This window comes from Liolophura sinensis, chromosome 11 (assembly GCF_032854445.1).
Source record: "Liolophura sinensis isolate JHLJ2023 chromosome 11, CUHK_Ljap_v2, whole genome shotgun sequence".
NCBI classification, from domain to species: Eukaryota; Metazoa; Mollusca; class Polyplacophora; order Chitonida; family Chitonidae; genus Liolophura; species Liolophura sinensis.
In genome coordinates, this window is record NC_088305.1 from 9,282,081 (window position 1) to 9,294,109 (window position 12,029).

A 12,029-nucleotide genomic window follows, 5' to 3' on the forward strand; every position below is an offset into this window, starting at 1 on the left:
CGAACAATGGGAACGGGAAAATTTACAACTTCGCTGTCCAAGGTTGGTGATGAACCGGCACATCCTGTGTTTTGGGGCAAAGAGTCACTGAGCTTTGGATTTTAACGGTTTGCCAGTTTTTAGCAAACATAAATCCGACAAAATAACAAATCCACGGTCGTGATAGAATAATAGACGTTTTGAATTATAGAGGAGATTACTTGTTTCCTAGTGGATGTTTTTTTTTCAAACACAATTTATCACCTAATTTGGATGTTTAAAATTCACGGAATCAGCAATGTACATGAGCGTTGCAATCGATTTAACGTTTGGCTGTTTCATGCAAGCGCCACCAGAGGGCTTATGTTTAATTGTTTCCTAATTGATTTTACAGGTTTGTGAACTTTTTGATGAGGAGATCATCGGGAAAAGATCATTGCGGGCAGTGGGAAATTCCCTTTGTCACGAATGCTGTGAGAAGCCTGGATGTAACTACGACGCATGCGCAGCTCATCAGGTAATTGATGCCAAAACCAACTGGGCACTCGAAATAAAAATGACAAAAATAAATACAAGGTATTAGAAATAGAGGGACTAAATGTTTTCTGAATTTGTTTTCACGGTAGATCTTTTGTACATGCATCATCTGTCTGTCTCTCAGTTAATCTCTAAGTATTTACAACAATTTGAAACTTTTGAAAACAAAATCATACAAAAATAAATATGAAACCAAAATATATAGAGATTACTGTATGATTTAAAAAAAATGAGCTAAAATACATTAGGGGAATAACACAAAAGTTGCATTAACATTAGAGACGCTATACACAAATTTCCGCACGCTCTTTCAGGCTTCATCGACAACTGTACCACCATCAACAGCCGGTAAGTAAGTGCAATTATATTGCATCTGTACAAGGACTTAATTGCAGGAAAGTTGGAAAGATATTCTTACAATTATCTAACCCAATCTGGCGTTAACTCACACCTTGCTACATCATTCATCTTCACCGTTGATTTAGTCAATTCATCACTGTCCAAATTGTAGATCTACACGCTTCCAATGGAAGTTGCATACGTCTGGCAAACTCATTAGACCAGCACACCCACTGTGTTAGAAGACAGTAATTTCCGTATATAATGTTTTTTTTCCCATGCACATTTTAACGGACAGACTGGATAACGTTACCTTCGACGTGTGATTTCCTGTGGCAACCGTATTGGTTACCAGGCAGGATTACACTTAAATCGGCCTTTTCCCGTATTCGGTAATTTCCGCGTTCCGTTCCTATTTACCATCGAGATCATTTCGACATTGAGCAAGGGGCGTTTTAATCTCAGTCATTGTCTATTAGAATCGGATGGAATTCCCGTCATGTCTCCTCGGCTTGCATCATTAAGTAAGAAAATAACTATACAGCGCCGTAAAATAGAGACTGATCCCCTAAAAGGGGAGTAAAGTGTAGGCAATGTTAATGATTTTTTCTTTATAAGTCTAGTTCACGCATACCTTGCAAAACTTTACAATATCGCAGAATATGCCTCAGTCTTTTGTGTTTCAACGATTTAGATATGTACTGGAGCGGGTCGTGGCCGAGTGGTCAAATGCGCGTGTCTTTAAATCATGCAATACGCACAAGCTAAGGGTTCAGTTCAGGGGTTGGCCAGGGATTTGTACATTCGCCTGTCCTCGCGATTTGAGGCACCTCGAGGACGCTGACACGACCACCACTTGTTTTCCACCAATAAGACGTTCACATCTGTGCGTCCAGATTTGTTAGGCCATTAGCTATTACCATGTGTTAATTATGAAAGTCATATTAATGTAAGTACACATAAGTATTTGTAAACCAAGGCAATCGATGTAACATTAACACCAAGCTTGACCGAGACTTCTTTGAGCTCATCTTTGTTTGCTGTATAAAAGACTTCTGCTGAAATGTTTGCTTCTTCTTCTCTTAGCGTTAGTCCAGCAAAATCTCGTACTGTCTCGCACTGTCTTTTGTTTCGCAGAATGTCCTGTTTTATAAAGTGGGACACACTTTCAACTGCAACAACAGCATATGCAGGTTATCAATGAATTTTGATTGATTCTGTGTGTCGTGACACGCGCTCAGACGTTTTCGGTTCTGCAGTATGCAAATAAACTTAAGTGCAGATATCAATAAACCGATCAGAAATATCTAATGTTGTCGTTTAAGAGCGCCCGAGTAGCTAAAATTGACCGCTAGTCGCAACCTAATTTCCACGAGTGACAATGGTAACCTTTAATAATGTAAACATTCCATGATTATCAGGCATTGGTGTAAACCTCTCTCAACTTTTAAGAAAGCATCCATAAAACCATTGACTCAGGTTGTCAAAATGACGGCCTAATAAAAGATATGCCAGGTACTGGAAGGAGTATCTATATGTGAAATGCCAAAAGGACGCTACTCGCAGCTTCGTAACTACCTGAAACCTTGTGTTCTCTTGCGAAGAACTTCAAAATCTTCATCAATAAAGTTATAGCTGCTCAAATTTGGGACAATTTACATCATTGTCACACGAAATATGCACTAGGTCACCATAAGTGGCCAACTGATAGCGAAGACAAATTTGCCCACCTTAAAATACACACACGACCCTCTCAAAAAAGGGTTGTAATCGGATCCTAATATCCGCGCGAGCTTGACAGACGATGTTCTAAGATCCCAATGAGGTCAATTCAATTTCAGTTCATTCACTCTGGAACCACTGAGTCATTAATTTACAACGAATAGGATGGCAGAAGAAAGAAAAAACGATGATACGTCTGGATAATCAACAAAAAATGTGAAATTCCTTCAACAAAAAAGCTCCGTAATTTGCTTAGCTCTTCGCTGTTGGTGATTTGAAAAAAGGTTACTTTATATACACTCAATTTTAGTCAAATATGTTTCGGGATAAAACGTTGTTTTAATTTGTCTTTACTTCGGGCGTATCCCTCAGAAATGGTACTCATTGCCAACACTTAGAATGTCAGACTTTGTACATCAACGTTCATCTCTGTTTTCATTTTGCCAAAGACGTGTCTCTTTGGGTAGTCTATGGCTACTTGTCCGAAATTTCAGTTTTAGTTAACGTGTAAGACATTTTGTAAGTTACTCCTTCACATGAGTTTGTAATATCTGCATGCCCACCGCCGTCGTATAAGTGAAATATTTTTGAGTACAGTATTAAAGTATCAATCGGAAAAATAAATCTGCATGTCAAGTCTGTAGCAACTGATGTTTGAGTGTTTGTTCAAGTGACTTGATAAAGCTCCCCGCGTTGTTCACGTAATGCTGTTCCCATAATTCTTGTCCACAAACAATAGTCATGTAAAATGGCAACCATAACATAAGAAATACATTAAATATATCTTACTTTCTCTTCCTGCCACAATTCGTAATCAAAAGCCACTGTACGCTTATATACCTGGATCTACAATGAAAGAAAACCAAGTTTTCCATTGCACCAAACTTTGCACTGATAGTGCATTTTTAAGTCAGTATAACTAAAAGCGATGCGACTTGCACACCTCCTTACAAATCAGTTACTGAGTCATACGATGAGTTAGATAACCACTTTACTAATCCACCAGGTAGCACATCAGCGTTGCCCGCGCCCAGGGATTGCTGGGATCTACGCAGTGTCTATAACATAACAGAGGATGGGATATATCAGGTGCTGTCCCCTAGTGGTAGTTATGTGAATCATCGCTGTGACATGACTACAGACGGAGGTGGCTGGATTGTTTTCCAAAAGTAAGGAAATACCGTTCATTCGAAAGATTTCTATTATGTGTTATTAAAAATATGTTTTTCATTTCATTAATAATGATACCAAGATCATTTTTTATATCATAAGTCTACAAGACAGCCAGAAGCCTTTGTGACCGAGGGTGTTAGCTCGCCAGCGCGGCGCAGTGGAGCCTCTTACCAACGCGGTCGCTGTGAGTTCAAGACTAGCTCATAATGGCCTTCTCTCCGTCCGTACGTGGGGAGGCCTACCAGTAACCTGTGAATAGTCGTGGGTTTCTTCCGGGCGCTGCCCGGTTTTCTCACACCAGCTAATGTTGGCTGGTTTACGTCAAGTGATCCAATTTATAGCACTTTCTAAATTTCATGCCGCGGGAAATTTCCCAAGTATGCATATAACGGAGCCTACGTTTATCACTAGTCATACCAGTAACCTGTGGATAGTCGTGGGTTTCTTCCGGGCGCTGCCCGGTTTTCTCACACCAGCTAATGTTGGCTGGTTTACGTCAAGTGATCCAATTTATAGCACTTTCTAAATTTCATGCCGCGGGAAATTTCCCAAGTATGCATATAACGGAGCCTACGTTTATCACTAGTCATAACAAAAAATATAGTAATATTACCAGTGTAAGTGTACTTTCAGACTTGAGATTTGTCAGGTACATGTACATGCCTAGGTGTGGATTTCTCTCGGGTTGTTCTCCGTTCACTATTCCCAGAAACCTTTCTGTTGTCATTCAAAAGTGAAACACTCACATCAGAGCCTTCTGGGCAATAAGTGGTAGACATCACGCGCAGGACTGTTTCGATGGTCTTCCACAGAGATCATATGCATTCCAATTAATCAGTGGGTAAAATTCTGCGTAAAGTTTGTCAGTTACTTGCCAGTAAACGGTGGTTTATTCCAGGCACTCAGTGTTGATCAATCAATCAATCAATCAGTCAATCAAAACACAACCCAGTGACTCTAAGACATACGGTATAAGAGGGTTCACCGGGTCTCGGTATGGGTAAGCAAATGTTCTTACTTGTGACACACCAGCGCCGTATAACTAGAGGCAAGTAACACGGAAATAAGCCATTCTAATCCATCATCATATCTGCTGTTAAGCAAGTAACTAGTACTATTATTTTTATTCAAGAAGTTACAAGATTTGTGATCCTACTCTGCTCCTTAAGACTTCTTCCGACATGATTATATCCGGAGAAGTAGGAGCTGCGTGGAAGTAAATGAAAGAAAAATTAAAGAGCAACAACAAAAATGAACTGACGATATATTGCTCATTCCTCAGGAGGTACAAAGGCAGCGTGAACTTTGACCAACCATACACAAAGTATCAAACTGGCTTCGGCGTGCTTTCAGATGAGTTTTGGATGGGTAAGATACTGACAGATTAATGTATTTTTTTCAATATTTAGGGAGAGGGTGACATTAGAGTGTAGTAGATAAAATCTTTGTATTGCATTTTATGAGCCAGCAACAAATGGACGTCTCTCGCTGCAACGTAATGCCGTTTGTTATTCCAGTCCTGAATTTTATGACAAATGCGGTGGGACAGGTAGCCCAATGGATTTTTCCGGGTCTCTTTTTTGTGCATCTTTGTCAGTTAGTCAGACAGCCGGTGTAAAGGTGCAGTATTTTCATGTTAAAGCGAAAATCCAATAAAAAAGTCTAAGAAGTTCAGGGTTTTGTTCGGTATTCGAAAGAAATTCTAGCTTTTCCTACAACGTTGATCAATGTGCAGAAAGGAAGCTTCCCTGGGTTATGGTAATGAAACTGAATGCGATTTGACACCATGACGTCATTACATTAACTTTCCCACGCTGGGAGTATAGTCCATTTTTCAGGAAAGTCCTAAATTCATTTTCTCGTATCTTGCCTGATGCATAATACTACTTGATTTACCAGGAAGTTAAGAAAATTCAATGACGGAAGCCTGGTGCAAGTGGACGCAGAATGCACAGGAGGCTTGGACCATACCAAAAAAAGTAGTTGCTCGAAACTGTCAGAAAGATTTTCGGTTAAAAATTTGTACTTTACACTCGTGAAGATAAAAGTGGAGACAAACAAGTCAAAAACGGGAAAAAAGAAATATAAAAAGCACATCTTCTTTTGTAACGCCTGATGTCAAGAAACCAATTTTTTTTGGCTTTTTTTTAACAGTAACAACATGAAAATGATGTGTTACTTCTGACATGTAGGGCTGGTAGATGCAGAAGTATTATCGTTTTACAAAAAGAAAACATGACAAACTTTTGGGGTTTTGTTCATGTTACTTTCTTACCAGTTGTCAGAGGAAGGCAAGTTACTGTTTGAAAGAAGGTATGTTTTCTTGGAAAAGATGTTAATTTCGACTATTGTACGTGTTGTCGTTCAACTAAACTGACAGCCAAAAGAAACTTTACGACTCCGTGAGTTAAATTTAACCAGCCTTCTCAGCAAATTAATACAAAATTATTGTCGGAAAACATTGTACGAAGCCTATACCCATACAAGCGTCATATACGCCCGTACTAATTTGCTTTGAGACAAAGAAGAATACTGAAAAATCACGTGGCCCATGGATGGTCGCAATTGCACATGTAATAAATATAAAAAAAAAAAACGTTACACACAGTGTGCTGGACTTGCACACTGACTAAAAACCACTAAAGTAAATGCCTCGCTTGACTCCAGAACAACGCGAGAGGGCCCTAGATATGGTTTCCATGGGAGAGACCCAGGCTCATATTGCAAGGGCCTTCGGCTGCTCTCGTGTAACTGTGTAAAACATCGGACAGGCCAAGAACAGGCAGGCCTAGGGTAACTACGCCCAGAGAAGACGGGTACCTGCGCAACTTACTCCTGAGAAACCGCTTCCTGACAGTGACGTCATTGTCAATCAATGCCTTAGATCACCGGGTAAGTCGGCAGACCGTGTCCAGGAGACTCATTGCTCACGGAAGTAGGGCCTATCGACTATATTCAGAGGGCAGTTGTTGACAATCGAACATCGTCGCCAGAGGATGCGATGGGCTCGAATTGTACGCCGTTGGCAGTGACGTCATTGGTAACGTTGTTTTCACGGATGAAAGCCGTTTCTGTCTGTTCCGAGCCGATGGCAGACAGTGAGTTTACCGTCGAAGAGGCAAACGAACAGCTGCATCATGTGTCCACGAGGTGGTACCTTTTGGTGGTGGCAGCGTGATGGTGTGGGGTGGGATGTGTGGAGAGGAACGGACACCACTGGTCATCATCTACGGGAACCTAACAGCTCAACGTTACGTGGATGAAATTGTAAAAAAAATATACGTGGTGTCCTGTACCAACATGACAAAGCCAGACTCCATACAGCTGGAGTTGTGAAGAACTCTCTGGACACCAACAGTGTCAACGTCTTGCCGTAGCCTGCACGTTCCCCAGATATGTCCCTCATAGAACACTTTTGGGATATCATGGGTCGTCGAGTAAGACAACAGCAACACCTTGCAACCAACCGACAAGAATTGGCGTTCGCTCTCCAAAATGAATGGCAACGAATCCCACGTCATCTCATCAGACGACTGACTTTTTCTACGGGTCGGAGAGTTTTTTGCACGCACTGAAGAAAGGGGTGGCCGCAAGTGATGTTGATTGGTTTTGATATTGACTGATGTTAAAAATAATCAACTTGTTGTATACTCTGCCCATTGTTAAACAAGATGGAATGGCTATTTTTCTACCCCTGCTGTGTTTGTTCACTTGTAAAATGATTTGAGGGCTCCGTTCTTACTCAGGATTTTCAATATCTAAAGTCATTGGTCTATTCAATATATAAAACTTCAGTCATCCTGTTTTTTGCTTTGGCAAAATAAATTGATTTGAACTCTTTGTAAAGTTTCATTTGGCCGTCAGTTTACCTGTACCTACCGGTAATTGTCAGGCTTCGTAAAAATAAGTACGTCAAATTTGAAGTAAAGATGTTACATTTGTCTAGGTATTTGTCTTGACAGGAAATGACCTTCTGCACGAATTTACCAAAGACAATAACCAGAAATTACGGGTTGACATTTGTGATTGGGGTTCCGCCAAGCGCTTTGCCGTCTATGACTTCTTCTCGGTCGGGCCACCTTCCGACTCTTACCGACTAATGGTGGCCAGTTACCATGGCGACGCGGGCGATTCTCTCATTACCGGAAGTGGGTAAGTCCTACGTAATAGAAGCTCTATTACTCAGTGTAACCAGGTGGAGTTAGCAACGACAAATAAGTTTTAAAAAAGTGAAATAACGACAAAAAAATGAGGATTGTGGCATACGTAAATACATGTATGTCAGTGTATTTTCTCCCAATTATGTGAACGATACTGGAAATTAAAACAATCTGAAATCAGACGGACTTAAGCAGATCGCCAGGAAACATCGCTTGTATACACAAAATACACATTGAATCGACACACACTGACTAATACATGTAATGTAACTGACATCCATACTTATGTGCGAAGGAGATTTGGGAGTTTTTTTCCTCAAGGTTGAAAGTTAAATTTAAGATAAACACACAAAAACGTTTACGTAAACTCCACTGTGGTAATGAGGCAAGTGTAGTAAAATGCAAGGCTAAAATATTTAGTGATTTTGAGGCAGTTGCAAAAAAAAATATTAAATCTTTTAAATCACTTTACAAGCGATTTTCAGACCAGATCCTCCAAGTAGAATGGTGAACAATTTTGGGAAAAGTAGTAGAAAGTGTAAGGAAGTTCTGTTGAGCACAAAGGCATCCATAGGGAGATTTATATAAAAACCAGACTATGCTATGCTACAACCCATTATGATTTTTATGCTAAAAATCCCTCCATGATCTTGACGAAATCAGAAAATGTAAGACGAAAAAAACCTCGTACTCATTTTGAAGACTGTAAGGCTACAATCTATCATAATTTTCAGAACGGTCCCTAAAAGTGTTATATTGAAATTCAAACTGACTGTGAATCCATGCCAGAAAATGTAAGGCTATAACCCATTGTGATTTTGGGGCATACAACAGAATATGTAAGACTTAACCTCATAGTTATTCTGAGGCTAATGTCAGACAAAATAATCGGTTACCTACATGTATTTGATACAAATTGCTGGAAGAGAATGTCTCATTGCATGGATATTCGCTAATGTACATGCAACCTAACTGATGAGGCCAGAAACGCAAAGCAGCTATATAACCGACGAAAGAGAAAAGGAATAAAAAGTGACATTGATCACAATTTAGTAATATTACCGAATGAAACGCAACACATATCAATATACAAACTCATGCAGGCAATTGCGACTTCTGATGGCACATATATATCCAGCTACGGCGATTGCTAAGGCAATGGTTTATTTACAATTTCCTTTAGAAGAGAAAACAGATGAGCATTCCGTCAAAAAAGTGCACATCATGTCAGAAAAATTATGTTGAAATGACTTTCTCAAAACAGTGAATAACGAACAAGCAAACGGAATTCTGATATGTATATATAGTGAGTTTTATATCTCTTCTTTTTTCAATAGAGGTTTTCAATAAATTCCCATTCTGCGCCAAAAAATGTTTTCGGATGTTCGAGTCATTTCGTTTATTTGTTGGATACGCTGTTCTTAAACCCAATCTGAAAGTCATAATTCCTATCATCCCTTTTTTGTTTCACAGCGGCAATCAGTTCCACAACAACCGCTGTTTTTCGACGTCAGACGTAGACAACGACATATCCACTAGGCACTGCGCGAGAGAATTCCGTTCAGGCTGGTGGTTTGGGGACTGTTTCTCTGCAAATCTAAACGGAAACTATCAATTTGCTGGCCCTGTAACAGCGGTAAGTACGAAATGGGTAGAGACCCTCGGTGGTGTAATGGTTACCGTGTCGGGAGACCTGGGATCAATCCCGGGTCGGGTCATACCAAAGAGTTTAAAAATGATACCTGTTGCCCATACTTGATATCCAACCCAGTCACATTATACTGACAAAGGGCCGACCAATCCTGTTCCCTTGCTCCTAACATCTCCGCCAAGCGAGGCGGCAACAAGTATCATTTTCAAGGTAGTTTAGCAGTAACGGCCCAGGGAGGGCAGAGCAGAGCGTGTACAGAGGTAAATATTAATAAGGTAGGATCCATATCGTGATAACAGCAAAACTGTCAGATAATATTACCAACGGACTCCATATGGAACAGGGTTGGCTATATGTGATATCACCAAGAGGTACTGTAAATTCGCTTCACCCGAACCTGCGGTAAATGGACTCAGGGATGCCACAAATTTAATTTTTTTTAATGTAACACCAAACAGAATGTAACACATGTTTAGTGCACGATTTAAAAATGTGCATGCGCTTACCCTAAATGACCTATAATTGCGATCACAAAAAAGCATTTCTGGAGGCAAATAAAAGTCATGAGGTATTTATTTTTGTGCTATAATTTACATTATCCCAATAGGATAGCATCCCACCGTCCAAACGGGGGTTTCTGTGGCTCAGTCGGTTAGCGTGCTAGCGCAGTGTAATGACCCAGGAGCCTCTCACCAATGTGGTCGCTGTGAGTTCAAGTCCAGCTCATGCTGGCTTCATCTCCGGCCGTAAGTGGGAAGGTCTGGCAGCCACCTGCGGATGGCCGTGGGTTTCCCCCGGGCTGTGCCCGGTTTCCACCCACCACAATGCTGGCCGTCGTCGTATAAGTGAAATATTTTTGAGTACGGCGTAAAATACCAATTAAATAAATAAATAAATAAATAAATACCCACCGTCCAAACATCTCTCAAAGCACCTGTATAAAATCCATAGAACTCCCAGAATCTGGAAAAATGAGCATTTCAGTCATGGACAAAAGTTTAAGTCAGTTTGAGTAGTTCTACACGATACAGTGCAGGGCTACTATCAGTTCGCAGCACTGTACCTGCGGTAGAGGCGATTATGTTGGAATGTTAACCGTTTTGAAACCCTGTACTACAATTCCGATGTTTGGTGCAACACAAAATGGGACCTCTGTGACCGAAAGAGTAAGCACGCCACCGCGGCGTAATGACCCAGGGGCTTCTCAACAATGCGGACGCTGTGAGTTCAAGTCCAGCTCAAGAGGGCGGTACGTGGAAAGATCTGTCTACAGTCTGCGAGTTGTCGTTTGTTTCCTCTGCCCCGTTTCCCCCCCACCATAATGCTGGCGGAGGTCGTATAAGTAAAATAGTCATGAGTACGGCGCAAAGCACCAATCAAATAAATAAGCAACACAAAATAGCTTTGGGTTTCGTACGTGGGGTCATTAGTCTCCCTTGGGCTCAATAGCCAGTTTCGTCCCGCCATAATACTGGCTGCTGTTGAATAAGTGAAACATTCTTTGGTACGGAATAAAACAGCAGTGATATAAATTATATAGGGTTTATCTTTGTTTGTAGGGAGCTGGGCTACAATGGCGACTTTGGAGGGAGAAATATTCTTTCAAAGGAACAGAGATGAAGTTCCGACCTCGCTCAGCGACTCCCACTTCTCACGAGCCGTTCCACTGTCCTGTGCATTAAAGTTAAAGCTTTGTTACTAAGGACATTTTGTTTCTCTACCTTCTTTGGAAGAAATAAAGCACTTGAATTTTACAGAGTTGATGCAGCACCCCCTAAAATATCTTTATCGTGTTTTAAGAAGAATTTTCGTAATTCCGTTTCGGATTGTATAATTCTTCAAAATCATTTTGTTGTTTGAAATCTATGGCTAGTGTTACGACCCAAACTGTCTGCATTATAAAGAGATGGCTTGTTCGAAATACACGACAGTTTAGCCGCACAAAGATGTAACAAAAACCAGCAGATTTTTATTTTACAACAATTTATTAGCTTTAACAAGAACAGATAATAAGACTTATACAAATACTAAAGTACTTAAGTTTAACAAGAAAGGATAGCAGTATCTATACAAATACTAAAGTACTTACGGTGTCAAGTCCAAACGGACGCATATGTTCCACAATATATACCACACAGGCATAAATGCTCAGAGGCAAATTCACAAGAGGGAAAATCCACAGTAACTGAGTGTATGACGAAATATACACAAAATTCCACAGACAGGGTCCGTGTACTAATAAGCACTGTGTATACAAGAGCACAAATTAAACATACAAGTTCAGACTGAATAAGTGCTCAGTGGAGATATAACAAAGCCAGAGGCTATAAAGACACCAAAATTCAGCACAAAGGGCCTACTAAAGTAATACACTGAGCTGAACTGAGCGCATTCTGGAATATTCTAAGGTAGAGGCAGACAGCAGGCGCTGAACTCGGCATATGTAAACAGTGGCAAGCTAAATTTGG

The 12,029-nt window shown here is 40.5% G+C and overlaps 1 protein-coding gene across 1 annotated transcript in view; it reads left to right on the forward strand.

Annotated features, from left to right (window-relative positions):
* Window positions 1-11,301, forward strand: part of LOC135477839 (ficolin-1-A-like) — a 109,030-nt gene extending 97,729 nt beyond the window's left edge. The window contains exons 3-8 of the mRNA XM_064758044.1: window positions 374-467; window positions 3,584-3,746; window positions 5,033-5,118; window positions 7,713-7,902; window positions 9,384-9,546; window positions 11,121-11,301. Of these exons, the coding sequence (XP_064614114.1) occupies window positions 374-467; window positions 3,584-3,746; window positions 5,033-5,118; window positions 7,713-7,902; window positions 9,384-9,546; window positions 11,121-11,243 (819 nt within the window). The 3' untranslated portion in view covers window positions 11,244-11,301. The remainder of the gene's footprint in view (window positions 1-373; window positions 468-3,583; window positions 3,747-5,032; window positions 5,119-7,712; window positions 7,903-9,383; window positions 9,547-11,120) is intronic.
* Window positions 11,302-12,029: the final 728 nt, after the last annotated feature.